Raw genomic sequence first — 20,231 nt, 5'->3', positions numbered from 1 at the left:
ACACTACTATGAGAAAGGAATAATAAGCAAAAAGTGGAGTCACTATGTTTCTATGCTTTAATTTGTGACATATGACCAATCTTTATTTGTACTGGGAAGAGTAACACTCATACCTCAGAACTTTTCATAATTTCTTGAGGGTGCTTTTATTTGACTTCATGTGAACCTCAAAAAATCCTAAGAGGTAGACTGTCATGATTTGAAAGGACAGGGAATAGAGAAGTGACAGAATAACCCTAAAGTAATAATAGTTCCTAATATTTACTGAGTACATCCGGTGTACCCGTCACTATGCTAAATGCCTTTAGCCTGTAATACTTATCTTATGTAACCTTCCTAGTAAGTACGAAGCACGTAATGACTGAAGTCTTTATACTTAACTGAGATTCTGTACCCTGCCTAAGGCCATATACTGTAAGTACTGTCCTCAAGGTGGAGTTTAAATCCTGACAAGTCTGATTCCAGGGCCTTTGACCTCAAGCACCCAATATTTCCCTAAATGACTGATTCTAAATCACACAGGAAGGTACTGTCAGCTCTGAGGTCTCTAGATCTCAGTGCACACCTTCAGCACAATACTGCTTCTTAAACCCTTTCCACTCCAAACTGAAGAGAATATTTGGGGCCAAAAAGCACTGCATTGTTTACTGTTTCACAGCATGATTTAGTGCATTTTGGGGGCCAGAGGATTGAATATAGGTGTGTTCAGTTTCTAATGTGAGAGAAGAAAATGTTCTTGTTTGGACACAAAACAACAAAGTTAACTGCAGCAAACAATGAGCCCTTTGTGTTAAGCACTACTTATCCTCTCATGCCTAATCCTCATAAAAAGGTATTTTTATTATTTTCAGACAAAATACAAGAGCAGGGAAGCAACTCACCCGAGACAACACGGTTAATAACTACCAGGGCTGGAACTGGAACCCAGGTAACCCTAGAGCCCAACTTTTAATCACTACTGACACAGATTCTATCTGAGTACGAGAGCTGCTTACTTCTGGGCACTGACATGGTAGGAAAGAAGGCGAAAGTTCCCGTCAGGAGGGATGAAGGAGAGGATCCGCTCAGACTCCCAGCGCTTGAAACGAACGCAAGGATGGAAGCTGACATCGTCCAGCAGCCTAGGGTTCTGCATTGACCAGGCAGGAAAGCAAGAAGCTGGATCAAACACTATGCTTCTTTTGGAAAAGTAATTTAGATGCTGTTTTTACTAAAACACATGCATGCACACATAGAAATTCAGTAGTTACAAAAAATTCAAACCTGATACAAGCTTGGAGGCGTCCCTAATTATTTCTTCTTATTCTATTCATTCTTACCACTCATCTTTCCAGAAACGTTTAATTTCCCATCTCAAGAACTCAAGTTCTGTCCAGAACTTACCATGAAGGAAAGCGTGAGGTCTGGCATCCCGGTCAGCTTGACACAGGCATCAATCACACCCTGGATTTCAGCAGTGATTGTGGAGCCTGAGGCAGGAAGAAGACAAAGAGATCATTGACCACTCCTGTGATCTGATCTTCCCAAGTAGCTTCCTCCCTTCCTCCTCATTCTTTTCCTTCCGTTTCCTTCCCTGCATCCTTTTCTCCTTTCCTTCTGTTTCACCTTCCAATTCACTTATCCAATACATTTGTGTGTCCTTCCAAAGCTTTACCAACTGCATATCAAGTGTGAGATGCTATGATGGAGTAATGGGTGTGGAGATGAATGAGAGCAGTTTTCAATCTACTAACAGAATCACACAGAGCATCGTTATCTTTTTTTTTTTTGTATTAAATTCTTTTATTGGTACATTGTAGGTATACAACACAATGACATTTCTCATTGGGAATTGTACCTTTACATAATGCAACTTGGTTCTTATTTTTTCTCCATTCCTAGCCCTCCCTTCACGCCCTCCACCCTTCCCTATTTACAAAGACTTTATTTCCATTTTTTCCATTTCTCAGCATTTTTCCTTTCCCTTCTTTCCTTTCCCCTACCCCTCCCACTACCCCTACCCCTTTGGACCTTTTCTTTCTATTTTACATTATCGATTATTCATTCTAATCATTGGTACATTTTAGGTATACAATATAATGACATTCATCATTGGAAATTTGCACCTTTACATAGTCTCTCTTGGTTCTTATTTTTCACCCTTGCCCAGCCCTCCCTTCAACCCCTCCAGTCCTCCCTATTTACAAAGATTTTGTTCCTATTTTTCCATTTTCTCATATTAATCCCATTCCCTTCTATCCTTTCCCCTAGCCCTCCCACTTCCTTCCCCTTTGCCCCTTTTCTTCCTATTTCACATTACCTATTATACATTTAGTCCTTATTTACACTTTCAGTTTCTCACACCAGAGAAACTATTCAGCATTTACACGTCTGTCCTATTTATTTCACTTAAGAGTATCGCCTCAATGTGCATCCACTTAGCTATGTCTCTAATTTCTCATTTTTTATGGCTGAGTAGTACTCCATTTTATAAAAAAACCACATTTTCTTTATCCAGTCTCCAGTTGATGGGCATTTGGGCTGTTTCCAAGTTTTAGCTATTACAAACTGGAGCATCATTATCTTAACCAATGGTCCAGAGAATCCCTTATCAGCCAATGCTTCCCTAAAGTCACAATGGCTCTGCTCCAAGTCTGTCCTGCAGCCCCTCACTGCACCACTTGGCACTGCTGACCACTCATCCTTTCCAAAATCTCTCTAACCCATTTTCCCAAGTCCCTTCCCTTGATGTCTTTTCCAGGTTTCTTTCCACAACCCTTAATGTGAGTGCTTTTCTAGCATTTTGGACAACTTTTCTTTGGCATTCTCCTTAGGCTGCTGTACCTACTTCCCACAGCTTCCATTTTTATTTATAGCCAGCGATTTCCCATTCCACTTTCAAGTTCAACCTTGCCCCTGAAAAACAGAAATCCTACTGGGGTGCTTCAAACTTCACATGCCAAAAAGCGAATTCATAATCTTACTCCTTGGACCAGCTCCTACTTTCCATATTCTTATGGTGATATCATCTAATTTGCTGCTTCAGCCAGAAGCACAGATCTATCTTTGACTACCTCTCAGTCCCCACATCCTGTCCATTACCGATTCTCTCTAGGACTTGTATCTATATGCATTCGCTCCACTTTATCCTGACTCCCATTATCAACACCTGCATTTCATTCCTGTTCCTCAGCTATAGCCTCTGAACCACCCTGCTGCCTCTGGTCTGCCACTGCCTCTGGTCTGCCACTGCCTCAGGCCACTATTTACGATGAGCCAGACTGAGTGCTGGAAATGACAAGCCTGATCAAGTCACTCTCCAGTTGAAGATGCGTGAATGCTCCCAACTACCCTTCTTAAAATACCAGGCGCCTCTGATCTGGCCATCAATTTTAAAAACTTTTCCACTGTTGTAAAATAGTAAACTATAAACATCTTACAGTTCAGTGAGGTTTTTAAACATGTACACATCTATGTAAACACCACTTACATCAAGATACGAAAGCATTTCTTTACCCTAGTATGTTCCCTAATGTCCATCCCTGGTAATGGCATCCCCAAAACCCTATCCTCAAGTACCTTAAATTGTGCCTATTTTCAAACTTCAGATAAAAGTAATCACACTGTGTACAATTTTATGCATCTGATTTTTCTGCTCAATATTCATTGAAATTCATTTATGTTGTGCAGTGTATCCATAGTTCATTATTTTTCACTACTGCATAGTGTTTCATTGTCTGAGCATATCAAAATTTACTTATCTTTTCTATATTGTTGGTGGATATCTGCTTATCTCCCATTGAACTAATATGAAAAGCTGCATTACTGCCTTAACTGTAAGATTTCATCACTTACTTTTCTCTTTTTATACTTCTCAATCTAATCACACTGATCTACTATATTTCCCCTGAATATTTTGGGGACTACTGTACCCATCAGTGTGACTGTCCCAAATAAATCCAGGTCTTAAATACTTCTATTCACTCCACTGTGAAGCACACACATGATCAACTGTGTACACTTTGCTTAGGACAGAGGATACCTCCTCTATTTGCTACCTTTTACCTTCTTTTCTGCTTCCCTAGACCTTACTCAAGCTTCCTACTGTCCCTGACTGTGTCTTATTCATCACCAGTGCCCATGAGCCAGTACTGGTATACAGGGCAACAAGTTTCCAATTAATGTGTTGTGTGGGTAAGTTCACTAATGTGAATCTTCTGTGAATTTCTAAACTCTAAGACGTCTAGTCATATTTACTTAATTCCGAATAGACAGAAAAGAGGTTCCCTGAATCTTAGTAATTATAACTTTAGTTCTGTAATCAGAATTGAGAGTCAAATACTTTTAACAAGGAAATCTAATCAACAAGATATGAGTTTGTTACTTCCCTTTTCTAGTCAAGAGGATGAAAGGTATAAAAAAAGGTAAAAGTGTGAGTCAAACACTGATCTGCATCTTAATATCAGAATTCCGTTCCTCTAATGCAGCATGGCACCTGACACGGTAGGCACTAAGCTACAATGAATGATCCTGTAGTGGGTGTCAGAGACCAACAAGGGTAATGTGAAAGGGACACTGCATTTTCCTATCTCTGGAAGAAGCTTAGGAAGACCTACCTGATTTATCAATAATGGCATCAATCTCTTCAATCACATCAAAATAGGCCTCATTGTTGGTGTACTTCACGCCAGTCCGCCGCCAAGGGACCACTGACAGCTGCCCAGTTGGAAGCTGATTGCCCACATTGGTACTTCCTAAGAAAATGGGTACCATTCCTTTTAGAATGAAATTAGCACTTTAAAGCCAATTCAATTCTAATAACCAGAGAAGATTTCCCTAGAAGTTGCCATGTGCTCACCATTCCTCTGCTATCACACAGAGCAGTATTTTCCCAACTTTAATATAGGGCAACTTAGTCTATTTTAAAAACTTACTGTCACCATCTGGTCTGCCTCAAGCAGAATAAAGACTTTTAAAAGTTACCTGAGAAACAGATACCATATTTTGATTTTGAAAGTAATGTGAACTTATTGTCTCAAATATCACAATAGCTTGCAGCTTAAATAACGTATTGGCTTTCAGGAGGGTTAGTAATCTACATATTGATATAACACTTTCATGGATAAAAAATGTATTCTAGTTTGGGAGAGGTTCTTAGGCACAGTAATGGTGGGTATTAAGATGTATACATCAACAGGACCTGGCTCATACCAATACTGAAGTTTAGGGAAAGAATACAGATTATATCCTTCTGTAGGGACAGGGGTCTGTAGATGAGAAAATAAAATAGGGTCTTCTAGTTAATCCTGAATAGGAGTTTAAAACAAACTTTACTAGAAAGATTCTCCTGGGAGGCAAGTCAAAGACAGGGGTGGAAAAAGAAAAAAAAAGTCAGATAAAGAAAGGCACCAAATGGCCTTGGGACTTGCACCAAGAGATCAGAAAAAGAGCTGACAGGCAGGACACAGAGAGAAGCCAGGGGCACAAATGATAAGCCAACCCCACCTCCAACAGAATACAGGGGAGGCAAAAGGGGGGTTGACTAACTTTAAGGCCATATGTACTCACACCTATGCACTGACATACATACTTATATATGGGTGTATTCATTCTAGGGTCATTATAGAGTACAACAGATACTACTAACTCTAAGCTAATCATAATAAGGCACCCCACTGCCAGCTAGCCACCTACCCCAAAGACAAGGCCTTAAAAGGTAGGTCAAGGACAAGTAAACAAACAGATGAAAAGATGCTGCATGTAGACTACTGGAAGAAATGATGTTAGAGATGCCTGGAAGCCAATCCAGTTATGATGAATTCCGGGGGTGGGGGTCCACTCACTCCCCTATAAAAGCAGCTGGGGACAAAGGGCCCACAGGTCCTCCATCCTTCTGGAGCCCCTACCCTGATTCTATTATCAGAGTAGGTATCCATCTTCTCCTCTCTCCCCTTTCCTTTTCTTCTTTACAAATAGAGTGTCTTCCTTTTATTAAACTTTGTCCCTCTAATTTTTCACTGGGGCTGAGTTTATGATCCTGGTGGGCTGCTTGGACAGCAGAGCAGCGCTGCTTGTCTCCCAGATGCAACACTTCCCTGTCTTTAGGGTTACAGATCAACTCCTTAAACTTTTTCTCTCACAAGCATCAAAAGTATTTAATTCAAAGTTTTATACTGAAATAATAACTATAACTTAAATTCTATTTTCTCTTTCTACTGACTGGGTCTTTTTACTCTAAAGAAATACTAACCATATATTTTTTTTAGCATGTTTATAAAACACTTCAGTTATTCATAAGGAGTTTGCAGATACTTTTTTCTAGATTTAAGTGAGATACAGGCTTAAATAACGTCATAATATCCATAAAGTGACTCAGCCACAAATCTTTTAAGGCTTAAAATGAACTCAGAATATTGTAAAATACACCAAATTTGTTACTGGGACAATACAGTATTTTTTTTTAATTATCAAAACTTCTTAATATATCCTGTATCTGTAGGATACATGTTTTTCTTTACTCTCTCTTTAAAAAATTATTTGCAAAACTTTCTTGGCTGTTATAGCATGGTCACTCTATGAATTTTTGTCTTGTGTACAACATGATCTTAGTATGTCATGATGGCAGATCCTTCTAACTCCTTTGCAATTTTTTTCAAATTTTACTTTTGAAAGTTTATTTTTCCATTAGTTGACTTGTCAAATTCCATGAAACACACAAGACCCAAAATGTTAAAACCTTAACAAAATAATGATTAATTTGAGAAATTCAAAATATTTAAAATATAACTAAATAAAACACCATGAACAATGTTAAACAACAGATTATGAGCCTGTATCTGCAATGCAGTATTTAAAAATATATAAAAACTCTAATAAACTATCATAAAGATTGGAATATATCCTTAAATGAATGCTTTTATGTCAGTATGAAACAAGAAAAACATTTCAACTACCAAAAATAATGGGCAAAGGACATGAAAAAGTAATTCACAACAGAGAGAATGATCAATAAACATTTGAACAGGTTTTGATCTCTGTAGTAACAAAAACAATGTGTAGATAACAAGATCAACAAACTATCAAATTGCCAAAATTTCTAAAAGTTAGTAACAATAGGGTTGACTAAAATGGACAGAAACTGCTACTGAAAGCATAAATTGGGATTATTTTCTGGAGGGGAACCTGGCACAATGCATAACAGTCCCTAAAATGTACATATTCCCTGACTCAGTATTTCCATATCTGGTACTGAAAAGAAATCCTGCTAGATGTACACAGAGATTGAAATGCGGTGGAGTGCCCCTGCATCCCCAGTGCTCCAGAGGCTGAGGCAGGAGGGCTGAAAATTTGAACCCAACTTGGGAGACCTAGCAAGACCCTGTCTCAAAATAAACAATAAAAAGGGGTGGAGATATAGTGTGGTGGTAGTGCACTCTTGGGTTCAATCCTCAGTACCACAACATAAATAAAATAATAATAACGTTCCTAGCTGGGCACAATGTAGTGTCTATAGTTGCAGGTACTCAGGAGGCTGAAGCAGGATTGCAAATTCAAAGCTAGACTGGGTAATTCAACCAGACCTTGTCTCAAAATAAGAATGTTAATCTCTTGTTATTTAAAACAGCAAAAAAGCATCATCATAAACATGAAATGAGTAAATAACTTTGTAGTTTTTAATGTGGAAACTACAAAGGCATTGAAAGTGATACAGAATATAATATGTTCATAAAATATAAATTTAAAAATATATAACAGTTCTGTCTTAAAACATTCTATCTGTCTACCTTTTATCTATCTAGAAAAGATAAGAAATATACACAGCAGCATGTTCAGAGTATGGGGTTAACACATTCTCGCCGGCCTGACCCCAGTGGTAGACGCAGACTTCCCATCAGGCAGTGGGACAGTGTCAAGGGCCACGCCGTGGGAGTCAGCCATGTACCATCAGTATTCAGAGGTACTTGGCAATGAGACAATGAATGCAGCCCCATTGTGAATGTGTTATAAGATTTTCATGTTCTTTTGTATTTTTCTGTATAATAATCACATCTTTGGTAATCAGAAATAATTTGTTACAAGAATACTTTTTTGTGGAAAAAAAAAAGTAAAGAAGATGACTTCCCTTTTGGTTGTGCTGAAGATGGAACCCACAGCCTCACACATTCTAGCCAAGCCCTCTATCACTGAGCTGCGCCCCAGCCCATGAACACTTTATCTTGTCACTGAAAACAGGGTATGTTCTACATAAAATATACATGTAATTTATGATGAGACTCAGAGACCATAAAAAGCAAAATTAAACATGTAACTCAAGATTCCCAATCACTCAACATGATGCATACACCCGATGAAGCCAAACAGCGGAGGCAGCAGCCTTGGGTGGTCCCCCGCGCCATACCTGTTATGGTATTGACAACCGTCCGAAGGATAGTGGGAGGCTTTATCAGTTCTTTGAGGATGTTTGACTCAGTAGCCAAAGGAAATCCATTGTCAAGCATTTCTTCCAGTACCTCATACACTACAACGACATTGTCTTTGATCATTGGCTCTGAACACACTCCAAAATAATCCTGAGATGAAGACATAAAAAATATTTATTACTCAGAGCCTGTAAAAAAATAAAAGTATGTTCCTACCGAGTAAGGGTCTAGCCCTATATTTACTTGGTATTTTTGGGTCATTCCCTTAGAGCGAGGGAACAGAGCAGACAGGCTCTCCTGGGCAGCCTGGCTTATGGTACCAGTGTCATGCATCATTAGGAGATTCTTCCAGGAGCAGGAGGAAGCAATTGACCTCTTTAGTTAGTTTCTTCAACTTGATAAAATATACAGCACACAAAATTGAAGTGAAGGGAGCTTTTTTTTTTTTTGGTACCAGGGATTGAACTTGGGACCTTGCGCTTGTGAGGCAGGTGGCAGAACCACTGAGGTAAATCCCTGGCCCCTACAGCACCCAAAATTAAATCTAGATTATTTGTGTTTAGGAACAAGAATTTAAAAGAATTACACAAAATTATAATGCTAGATGTGACACAGTGCTGTTTCTTAACACTTGTGCAGTAAGAGTTGAGGGAAAATGAAATGAGGTGGGTGAGCCAGCAAGGCAGAAAACCACTCATCTTCCTTCATGCTAGGATTCTAAGAACGCTTTGTCCTTTCTCCATAGAGGCTAACCTGGCTGAGAATAATGGCGCATGCCTGGAGTCCTAGCACTTGGGAGGTTGAGACAGGAGGATCGCTTAAGCTCAGGAGTTTTGAGGCCAGCATGAGCAACAGAGATGAGCATGGGCAATCCCTGAGGATGGGCAACTCCATCTCAAATTTAAAAAAACAAAAAGGATAAACTTAAATACTGAATTATCTGGGTTTGGGAAAAGCACTGGATGCTACAATCACAAGACCTGGATTACAATCTCAATTGTCACTTACTGGATTAAGGCATGTTAATATGGGCCTTGACTTCTTTAATCCAGATGACATCATTTGGATGCCCAGGGAAGTTGTAAGGACTGAGGATGACTGATTAAACGAAGAAGTGTGTGAGTGTTCAGCATACCCTAAAACACTGTGTGAAATGGAATGGATGCTGACCTAGGAGGAAACATCTGTCATTCGTACATCCTTCTAGGAATCTCAGTTCTATGCATTATAGTGTCTCTGAGAGGGTCATGCAACCCTTCTTGAATTCATCCAATGAAGCGAAATTACCCCTCCTGAGAAAGCTCATCCTTCTCATGGAGAGCTCTGGCCATTAAGAAGTTCTTTCTTTTGCTAAACTGAAATCTGCCTCCTAGCTGCCTTCTAGAGCAATTTTACACATTAGCCCTGTCATTATCTAAAATAAACTTTCACTTTTTTTTCCTCTTCAGAGACAAACTCCCTCTGTTCACACTGTGGTATAGTTTTCAGATTATGTTATCATTTTGTAATTTCTTTGACATACAAATTGAAAAGACTCTACTAGATGTGATCTAAATTATATCAGATGTCAAATACCAGTGAAATTCTAATACCCAAATAAATCACTTAGGAGTTAGGAATATATTCCTAAAACAAAAAATGAGGATTGAGGTGGGTGTCACCATATTTTCTTCTCAAGAGTGATTTTAAAAAATAAACTAGCCAGGGATTTAGTTCAGTGGCACCATGCCTGCCTTGCAAGTGCAAGGTAATGAGTTCGATCCCTGGTACCAAAAAATAAAAATAAAATATACAAAACATTTCATTAGATTGTACAAACCAGACATAACATGACAGAGCATCTGAAAAGGAGTCTTGCAATACGACAAGATGTTATCGCAAAACTTCTTGCAATTCTTTGAGTCCTTTTCATCACATTATAGTGCTACAAAAATAATGGTGCTAGAGAGGCTGAACATTAAAAAAGGCATTTAAATCAGAATTGGGCGCTTATTTTTTAAGAACTGCTTCAAAAACGAAAAGGTCTGAAGCCCCACTCTTCCAAATTAGCAAATGCATTGTTTCCCCAAGTTCCGTTATAGTTTCAATTGGATAGAACAATTCTCCTGTCTGCCTATCCTGAAGTTATGTAACAGTGGTACCACCAGATGAAGCAGCTGTCGCATTTCACCAGTGACACTGCTGATGTGGAAATCATAAACAGTAAGTGTTAAGAGTGGTTCAAAAGCATAGGTTCTTCTATTTCTACTTCCATCACATGAGGCCTGTAACCCTTCGGTTTTTGTTTGCTTGGTTTATATAACACTAAGGATCGCCCCAGGGTCTCACTCATGCTAGGCAGCACTCTAGCACGGAGCTAAATGCCCTGCTTGAATCTGTACTGTGTAAAGGAGCTACTGCACTACATGAAAATTAGAATTGCAGAGTACTACTACTATCGAAGTATTTGTAGGAACACAGCATATAAAAGTTTAATTCTCTTGGGGAAAAAAGCAGCACTAGACATGTGACACAGAGATGACTGTAAATGAAAGGACTTCTTGAGTTGCTTTTACATTTTTATAATGTCTGCATCCTTATTTTTTTCTCCAATTCCACAATTCCCACACACGTGATTAACTCCAGACCTCACACGACACAGAAGTTAAACCAAAGGGCCCTTGCTTCTAAGTTATGCAAATAACCACAGCAGAAGTTGTGTAATTCTACTGGAGGGGATCTACAGTCAGAGGCTGGGCAGTCTAAAATCCTGTGATATGATTGGTGATCTCGTAAATAACTTACCTGCCCTCTAACCCATTCTCCCAACATCTTCAAGTACAATGAAAACTGTACCTCACAAAATATGTCATGATTCTTAGAGGTACAGAATATTTCCCAATCTTAAATTTGTAACAAAAGCACATCACTAGCACTCACATGCTATGGATAACCACCCTAAACCAAAGATGAAGTATGGGTTCATACTTGCCAGGGACAGTTAAAATAAACATTACTTGGCTTTTTATACTTTCTAAAACTATACATCTGTTACTTTTTGATGGAACTGAGAGCAACATTAAAAATGGTTAGCACAGGAGCCGGGGATTTAGCTCAGTGGTTCCACCACCTGCCTAGAAAGTGCAAGGTCCCGAGTTTGATTCCCGGTACCAAAAAAACAAACCAAAAAAATGGTTAGCATCAAGTCTAATCTGTGAGAACTAAAAATACTGTATGATTTACACAGTCAAACCAAATACGGTGGGTTTACCATGCAAAAGACTCAAAAGTATCCATTTTGTCATCTTGGATATAGTCAGTTCAATAAAGAAATAAGAGACGGAAGTGGTGGTGCGTGCCTGTAATCCTACTACTCTGGGAGGTCGAAGCAAGACAATCACAGATTCAAGCCCACAGCCTGGATGATGTAATAAAATCCTGTCTGAAAAAAAGGAAAAGGTTTGGGGCTATTGCTGGGTGCAAAGACTCCAGGTTTAAGCCCTAGTTCAAAAATAAAAAATAAATAAAAGAAAGAAAGAATTTTAGATGGGAGAGGAAGTAAGCAATATCAAAGTTTGGATTTCTTAAACACTGCCTTAACTGAGATTGAATACAATGGCAACAGGACTACACAGATACTTCAGTTTGCACACATGAACCACCCCACATTCACAAACCTGAAACGTGTCCACTACTCGGTGAAGGAACTCAATGACAAACAGAGGTGGGACCTCTGTTTGGATCACAGCCACAAAAAAGATCTTATGGCGGTAAACACTCAAGAGGTAGTGGTGAGGGGTAGGAATAACTGGAGGCACATTTTCTGCCTCAGTGGCTCTCTCCTGAGCCTCAAAAAAGTAATCACAAACAGAACGGCTGACAACACTCTTCCAGTGTTTCTCCAGGAAAATGTCTCCAGAGGAGTTGATGAGGAAGAGACTGTGGATCATGGTGGAGACTACCAGGGGAGACGAAGGCCTTTCCAGTCTGAAAGCCCTTGGATTCACCAAAGCTTCACCTCTAAAAACAAAAGAAGTTACATTCAGTTCCAACCAATTAAAACACCATCTTCATCTTATCCAGCATTCCCAGACTTTTCCATCTTTCAAGATCAGGCTCAACTCTTTCTCTACTGCATCTGAAATATCTTTCCCTCAAATTCCTAAGTGTAGTTAGCAGCCATTTCATTGTCATTCAACCATATACTTCCAGCTCTTTTTTGTTTTTTGGTGCATATGCTACATTTCCAGCACCGATTCCCAGTTATCTTTACTACTGCCTCAATTATATCCATTTAAAATAATACTTAATCTTTGGACATCTATTTTCTCTTCAACTACACTGGAAGCTCCTTGGAGAAAAGGACCATGTGTCCTTGTGCTTTTTGTTGCTAAATGCACAGTACCTCCTTGCAAACAGGAGGGGTGGAAGGCTTCAAAGAATACTGATGACTTTGACATTGTTCTGGCAACAACTCACATACGCAAGAAATTCTATTGGAGCCACTAGGAACTGGGAGTGTAAATCAATGGTAGAGAGCCAGACCATGTGTGATGATCATGGACTCAGTCCCCAGCACCGCCCCCCCAATAATTAATGTATCCAACCACCAGCCAAATGGGGCCAATGAGCACTTGAATGGATGGAACTGAGACGTGTGTTATTAGATACTTTTTTTTGTATGAAAAAAAAGAATTTAAGATATTTTATCAATGACTTACTACTGACTTATTTTGGATATATTAACTAATACAAAACATTTAAATTAAATTGTTTTATTACTTTAACAGTTACTAGAAAATAGAAAATTACGTATGTGGTTTGCTTTCTATTTTTATTGGCCGGAGTTGGCTCACGGAATGGAAAGCTGCCATCGCATCTTTATTCAATCAGACTTCATTCTCTGAGCACTTGTTACTCACAGGGCTCTTCCTTGGGGGCCTCTTTACAAAAATCCCCCTGGGGGACCTCTCAGGTCCTCAGGCAGCAGCAGTGCCGGGGCCGAGATAGACTTCAGTTGTGGCCCTACCACCAAAGGGCTGCGACCTGGCCCAGGGGGTCACGCTGGAGAGCCTGCTGTACCCAGAGCCCCCAGCGAGCTATGTTCCAGCCGGCTTCGGCTGGATGGCGGAGGGAGGTGGAGGGCAGCACCGCGACGGAGGAGAAGTCCTTGAAGGTCTCAGACCGCGGGGCCCTTCTGGGGCCCGGTGGGCAGCGGTAGCTTTAGGAGACTAGCACTTTCGGGCCAGGAAAGGGGAAGGCCCCTGGGCCCGGCCTTCGGGCACCCAGCGTCGCCATGGCAACCTCGGAAAACCCACCCCCACCCCAGGCCGGGAGACACCTCCCCAGCCGCTCCGCGCTCCGACCGCTTCCCCGGAGCCAGCGCCAGCGTTACTCCGCGCCCCCCCCCCCCCGCACCCCGGGCCCTAGCGCGCTCAGGCTCCCACCGCACCACCGACCAGGGACCCCGGGACTCAGATCACAGCTCGCCTCACCCGGCCTCGCGCAGCGCCCACAGCCCGGCTGCGCGGATAGCGCCGCCCCCACCCTCCCGGCGGGCACAGACACCCACACCCGCTCCGCAATGATTGGCCCGCCTCCGGCCTCGCGCCGCACAGCTGCTGATTGAGCAGCAGTGAACCGCTCCTTCTCTGATTGGTCGCTCTTTGTGGCTTGCCCGGTTCTTGGGCTCCAGCCTCTGATTGGCCCTTGTTGAGGGTCTGCTAACCTCCGATTGGTGCAACTCTGGGCTCCGAGCTCTGATTGGAAAGTGACGGCAGTTGCGGCCGACTGGGTTACAGTCATCCAATCACAAAGGGCCCAGCCTTTGCGGCCGCACCTGGAGTAGATGCGGAGATGGATGTGCTGGGGAAGGGAAGAGGCGTTTCCACGCACATTGGCTGGGAAGACAAATGACAAGTAACTCTAATAGTGTGACAAGCGAGGAGCACATGCAAGGGACTGAGGGGAACAAGCTGGGGACGGGACTGACCCGGAGCCTGGGAGACCCTTCTAAACTACAGCCTGAGCGAGAGGGAGAGTTCCTGAAATGGAGAGGTGGAAGGATAGAGAACAGAGTACACTGGGAAAGCTGGGGAGAGGAGAGAGGGCAATGCAGCTGAGCCAGGATAAGAGGAAGACTACAAGGAGATGGGGCTAGGAAGGCCAGAGGAACCAGGTGGCTGCGTAATCGTTGTGAATACTCATAAAATATTATCTTCTGCACACTGTATGTTCATCTCATATTTGTTTTTAGAAGATGGGGTCTCTCTATGTAGTCCACGATGGTCTGGAACTCCTGGCCCCAAGTACCCTGTCTCGGCCTTGAAAGTAGCTGGAACAGCAGCTGCACACCTCCTGTGCCCAGCATCACCCTACTGTTCAGCACTTGGATACATAGCAGCAGCAAGCAAAAGACAAACATCCCTGTCCTCATGGAGCTTAACTCCTAGTGGGGATAGACAGGTAATAATAAACATAATAAGGAAAAGTATGATGTTAGAAGGTGATAAGCACAATGAGAAAAAAAATCTAAAAGGGAGACCAAGAGTGTCAAGGGATTGGAGGGCAAGTTACACTTTTGAAAAGGGGACTGAGGGCCTGGGGATGTAGCTCAGGGTTAGAGGTCTGTGTAGCATATGTAAGGCTCTGGGTTCCATCCCCAGCATTGCAAGAACAGAATGGAATGGGAACATGAATGGGAACCAGGAGCCGGGAATAGGAATAGGACAGGAGAGTAAATGTCACTGAGAAAAGACATTAGGTGGAGACTTGTAGGAGGTGAGGGAGTGAGCTACAAGGGGATCTGGGGAAGTTTATTCCATAAAGGGAAGAGGCAATGCAGAGGCCTTAGGGCCTGAGTGTGCTGGTGAGTCTCAGGAACCTTAATGGTGATGGTGTGGCTGGAGCAGAATGAACAAGGGAAAAGTAGGAGGTGAAGTCACAGGGTGGGGGCCTGGTAAGACTCTGCAAAGACCTTGGCTTGTAGGGTTTGAAAGGGAAAGCCAATGGAGGGTCTTAGCAAAGGAATGATGACCCCAGATTTCTCATTCTGCTGGGCCGAGAAGGGACTGCGGGGTGGAAGGAGACCAGTTAGGAGGCTGCTTCGGTAATCTGGGTAAGAGGAAGTGGAACCAGGAGTAGAGTGTGGCTGTGGAGATGATAAGGACGAGTGAGACTATGTGTATAGTCTGAAGGAGGAACCAGCTGGATTTGCTGCTGGAGGAGCTGTGAGGAGTGAGGACAAGAGAGCAGCAGAGGAATCCTGGGCCCAAACATGTGCAAGGAGAGTCCCATCCACGGAGATTAGAAAGACTGTGTGTGGAGCAAGGAAAATTCAGAGTATAGTTTCGGACACATTAGGGTTAATGTATCAGCCCCAGTGGCTGTTCTGTGGAGATGTCATCAAATCTGCTGGATGTTTGAGGTTAGGGCTCAGAAAAGGGGTGAGCTAGAGAGGTTAATGTGGGTGTTTTCAGTATATGGGTGTTTAAAGCTATGAGACCAGTTGAGCTGACCAAAGGAGTGACAGAGAGAAGAGGACCAGAGCCCAGGCCACTCCAGATGTGAGTTCATGGAGGAGAGGAGTGCTAGGTCCATTTCAACCCCCCACATACTCCAAAGTGAATATACATATCCCCTCTGTGCAGATCAGAAAACTGCAGTGGTTGCTTCATGACTTGCCAGAGTCGAGTAGATGGTAAGTAGCAGGGCTTGAGCTCAAGTACTCTGGGAGACTTTGGCCGTCTGGCTCAGAAGTCACACCTCCTTCTCTTACAAACCCGCAAGCAGAGTGAAATATGAAGCAGAGTGACATGCTTTCCGATTTCCATGTTCAGAAGACTGTGTGTGGGTCGGCTTGGAGCAGGCCAGGTTCAGGGGCTGGAGGTCATCAGACTTGCAACAGTTCAAAGCTGCTGATAGTCAGAACCAGATGGAGGGACTGGAGAGAAGTGGGAAGGTTGCAGAGACTTTCTGCTGCAGGTGAAGGATAAGGATGGGAGATTAATTGAAGGTGAGTAGGGAGGAAGAGTGAGGTTGCTGACTGGGCAACAGAGTGAATGGAAGTGTCATTAGTTGAGGTAGAGCTCATTAGAAGAGGCCCCTTGGGATGGCATAAAATCAGTCATAGCAATGCCTAGGGATGTGTGCAAAGCTGACATACAAAATTTGTTGAATTGAATCTAATATAGGATTTGGGAGCATATATAGCACAGTCCCATGATTTTAAGAGGCCACAGGAAATCATCAACAAATCATCTATTTTATGCATAAAAATCTCTAAGGAAAGATTTTTTAAAAGTTGCCCCTGATAAACCATTTTAGTGTTCTTTTTGTTTTTGTTTGTATGTTTCATTCTAGTGTTTAGCAGCTCTTGTGGCTGAGAAATTTTCCTGCCATAAAAAGCTAATCACAGGGCCGGGGATTTAGCTCAGTGGTACCACCACCTGCCTCACAAGCGCAAGGTCCTGAGTTTAATCCCTGGTGCCCCCCCACCCCAAAAGCTAATCACAGCTATCGGGGTTCACTGGGAAAGATTTATTTGTTTTATATATGTATACAGATATATAAATGTGTTTCTATATTATATAATGCCATAAATTTATATAATATATAATTGTTAATGTAATAAGAAATTTATACAACATATATGTCTATTATATGTATATAATGTTTATATAAATATATATTTTTAAAGTTTTTCTTTTTTTTTTTGATGCTGGAGATCGAATATAGGGTCTGGTGCATGTGCTCCATCAGAGCCACAACCCCAGCCTGTTTTTGGTCTGAGATAAAAGAGGTCTCATTCACCAATAAAGACAACTTTTAGGGCTCTGCAGTGACCTTAATACACTTCTCGGGCTTTGCTGCTTTTTCCTCCTCTCCGTGTGTGCTCTCCTTGCATGCACTCCATCACTTAGCTACAACCCCAGCCTGGATTCCTCCCTCACTCTTCCTATTTGTGGAAATTCCTTTCAGCTCTCAAGGCCATATGATTCCTCCTCCATGAAGTACATCCCAATTTTTTTTTTTTTTTTTTGGTACCGGGGATCGAACTCAGGTCCTTGTACTTGCGTATCAGGCACTGAAACCACTGAGCTAAATCCCCGGCCCTACATACCAATCTTGATGCCTCCACATTGGAAGTACTTTCTTGGTGATCAAATAACATTACTCAGCCTTCCATGTGACCTCTAATGCTTTTGACATGCTACCACGCCTTCATGTTTGTGTCTGAGTACCATAGCCTACACTGATATTGATGCAGTGCTTATGGTCTCCTGGCCCAGACAAAGCATGCACCCTCAAAGAGTATACAGTGAAACAGGGAGGGGTGCTTTACAGAAAAGACCAGTTCCCTTTAAGACAGCAATCCCTAATCTTTTTGACACCAGGTTCCAGTTTCATGGAAGATAATTTTTCCATGGACCAGGGACAGGGGATGGCTTTAGGATGACTTGAGAACTTTATATTTATTGTGTGCTCTATTTCTACTACTATTACATTGTAATATAAAATGAAATCATTATACAACTCATAATTCAGAATCAGTGGGAGCCCAGAGCTTGTTTCCTGCTATTAGCTGTTCTCATCTTGGCGTAATGGGAGACACTGACACCTGAAGTGTGGTGTTTATATCCAGTCTACTATACAATCTTGTTTTGGTTTCTGTCATTGCAGAAGAACCTGCTTCACAAAGATAGGAAATGAAAGCAGAATTTTTGTGGCAATCTCAGGATATTTTGCCTTGATTTTAATCCAGAATGTATGGAGATTGGAAGTTGTCTCAAGCATACTTTTAAGGTCACCATCATTTGTGATCTTAAGCACCTGATCCTTTTCTAGCACAAAAAAAAGGAGATTTACCTGGCTTATTCACAAATGGGTCAAGGATCTGTTCCTTCCCCTATCAGGGGTCTTTTGTGGTTGGAAAGTAATGGTCAAATTCTTTTGAAAGCTGAGATAGGTGATCATGCACCAGCTGGAAGAACGAAGGCTCTGGCTGTCTCTTTCAAAATCTCTGCTAGTGTTCAAAACATGTCAAAAGTCTCAATATATTCACTCATCACCCCCATAATTACGGTTTGGCTTTGAATCCATCCTCTTTATCTGCCTACTTGAACACAGTGGTCATTCTTCCCTGAAGTGGCAGATTAAGTCTGTTCAGCAGGTTGAATTTGTCACGTAAGTAATCATGTTGTGCAGCTGATACTGTGTCATTAAAATGACCTGCCAATGGTGACTGTTCTTCTAAAAGAAATCTCTTGAATGGCTCTCATAAGGCAAAAACTTTGGCCAGTGATCTACCTTTAGAAAGCTATCTCACTTCTGAGTATAGAAGATGTGTGCGCTCTATGTCTGTCTTCTCACAGAGCTGTGCAGATGTGAGTTAAGGGCATGTACAGTACTTTAATGTGATTGATAATTTTAATAACATTCTTCAAAATTTCATTAAGTTCAGGTGCTATTTTTCAGCTAGCCAGAATTTCTCTATGGATGACGCAGTGCATATACTTACATTCAGAAGTGACCTCTTTGGCCTGAGTAGTGAAGCCAGAAAGCAGACCAGTCATAGCATCTGTTCCATCTGTGCATATACCAAACACAGAATGACCAATTCTGTTTCTGTGATATGCAGTCATTCCAAGTCTTAAATTGTTGGCAACAAAAGTGCACACAACATATCCTCATGCACATCCTCCTGAAAAATAAATTGCATAAAAACATTGTTGTCTTGTCACCATTAGTAGACTTGTCAACCTGGATTTCATACCACAGTGACTTTAGTTCTAACAATTGTGCCTAAATACCCTCTGCTATTTAATCAGTTCATCTAGTTACGGTGCTAGCTGAAAGAGGAACATGTGCCATCTTTTGAACTGCAAGCTGTCCTAAATGTTCATAACAAATGTCCTTGTCACCAGGTAGGATCAACTCTTCACAAATAGTAAAAGCCTTCTTAGCTTTACCAATGCAGTTAGGCACTAAGAATAATGCTTTCGGTACAGACACATTTGATGAAGTGGTGGCCTTTAATAAGTGCTCCTGTTCTTTGTGTTCATGATTTTTTTTCTTTTGAAAAACTCCATATGCTAGTCTTTTAATATGGGGTGCTTGACTTCCATGTGGTCGAACAGTTTTGAAGTTTTCACAGTGTAATGATTAACTGTGATATGTCAGCGTGATTTGAGTACGAACCACCTAGCAGATTAACAGATTTTGAGTGTGCCTGTGGATGATGTCAGTCTGAGAGAAGACTCACTCCGATGTGGGTAGGACCAACCAATAGCCCTTGTAGCTTAGACAGGATAAAAAAAGAAGGAAGTGTTGGCTTGTTTTAAGAGGAGCTGTGGTTTTCACCATTGCCTTTGGACATTGTTCTCCTCCTTTGGGCTTCTAGAGCAGACTCTTCAGCCTTCCAATGCAGACTCATTGACCTTCTGACACAGTCTTGCACCAGTGACTGCAGTGAGCTTTGGGGCCTTTGACCTTCATCTGCTCCTGAATCCCCTGGCTTTCCTGTGTATAGGTGGCCATTTTACATTCTTTCATCTCTCATTCAGCAGACAGCCATAGTACAGCCAAGTACAGACAGCCAAGTTGATCCTATAAGCCTACCTCATAAATCTCTCATATAATCATACATATATTTTATACTGAATCTGTTCCTCTAGAAAACTACCAGATACATGGCTTCATTGAGTAGCTGATCATCACATATTATACAAAGCAGGCTTGGAGAATGTGAACCACTTTTTACAATAAACCTGTAATTTTAATAGGACTCTTGGTATTTTCTTTTAAATGCAGCTTTACTTTCATTGGCAGTCTTGGTATTTTCTACTTTCTTAC

General features: G+C 41.6%; 1 protein-coding gene across 6 annotated transcripts in view; it reads right to left on the bottom strand.

The window, feature by feature from the left end:
* The window catches only part of Ap3m2 (adaptor related protein complex 3 subunit mu 2), a 34,641-nt gene extending 20,658 nt beyond the window's left edge, over positions 1-13,983 (bottom strand). For 2 of the 6 annotated variants that reach the window (XR_205687.4, XR_205688.4), the window contains exons 1-6: positions 13,874-13,961; positions 12,056-12,398; positions 8,378-8,549; positions 4,596-4,733; positions 1,384-1,469; positions 996-1,129 (exon numbers count right to left, since the gene is read on the bottom strand). Coding sequence is in view for 3 of the 6 variants with exons in the window: in XM_004855286.3 (XP_004855343.2) it covers positions 996-1,129; positions 1,384-1,469; positions 4,596-4,733; positions 8,378-8,549; positions 12,056-12,328 (803 nt within the window). In the remaining 3 variants the exon portion in view is untranslated. Of the gene's footprint in view, positions 1-995; positions 1,130-1,383; positions 1,470-4,595; positions 4,734-8,377; positions 8,550-12,055; positions 12,399-13,300 lie in introns of all 6 variants that reach the window. The other 4 variants (XM_004855286.3, XM_004855284.4, XR_015453499.1 and 1 more) reach the window with 3 other exon arrangements.
* Between the last annotated feature and the right edge of the window lie 6,248 nt (positions 13,984-20,231).

Source organism: Heterocephalus glaber, unplaced genomic scaffold, assembly GCF_053883595.1.
Source record: "Heterocephalus glaber isolate CG9 unplaced genomic scaffold, H.glaber_assembly_v1.0 deba00001461, whole genome shotgun sequence".
Taxonomy (NCBI): Eukaryota; Metazoa; Chordata; class Mammalia; order Rodentia; family Bathyergidae; genus Heterocephalus; species Heterocephalus glaber.
Note: the sequence above shows the minus strand (reverse complement) of the source record. Positions and strands in the feature narration are given on the sequence as shown.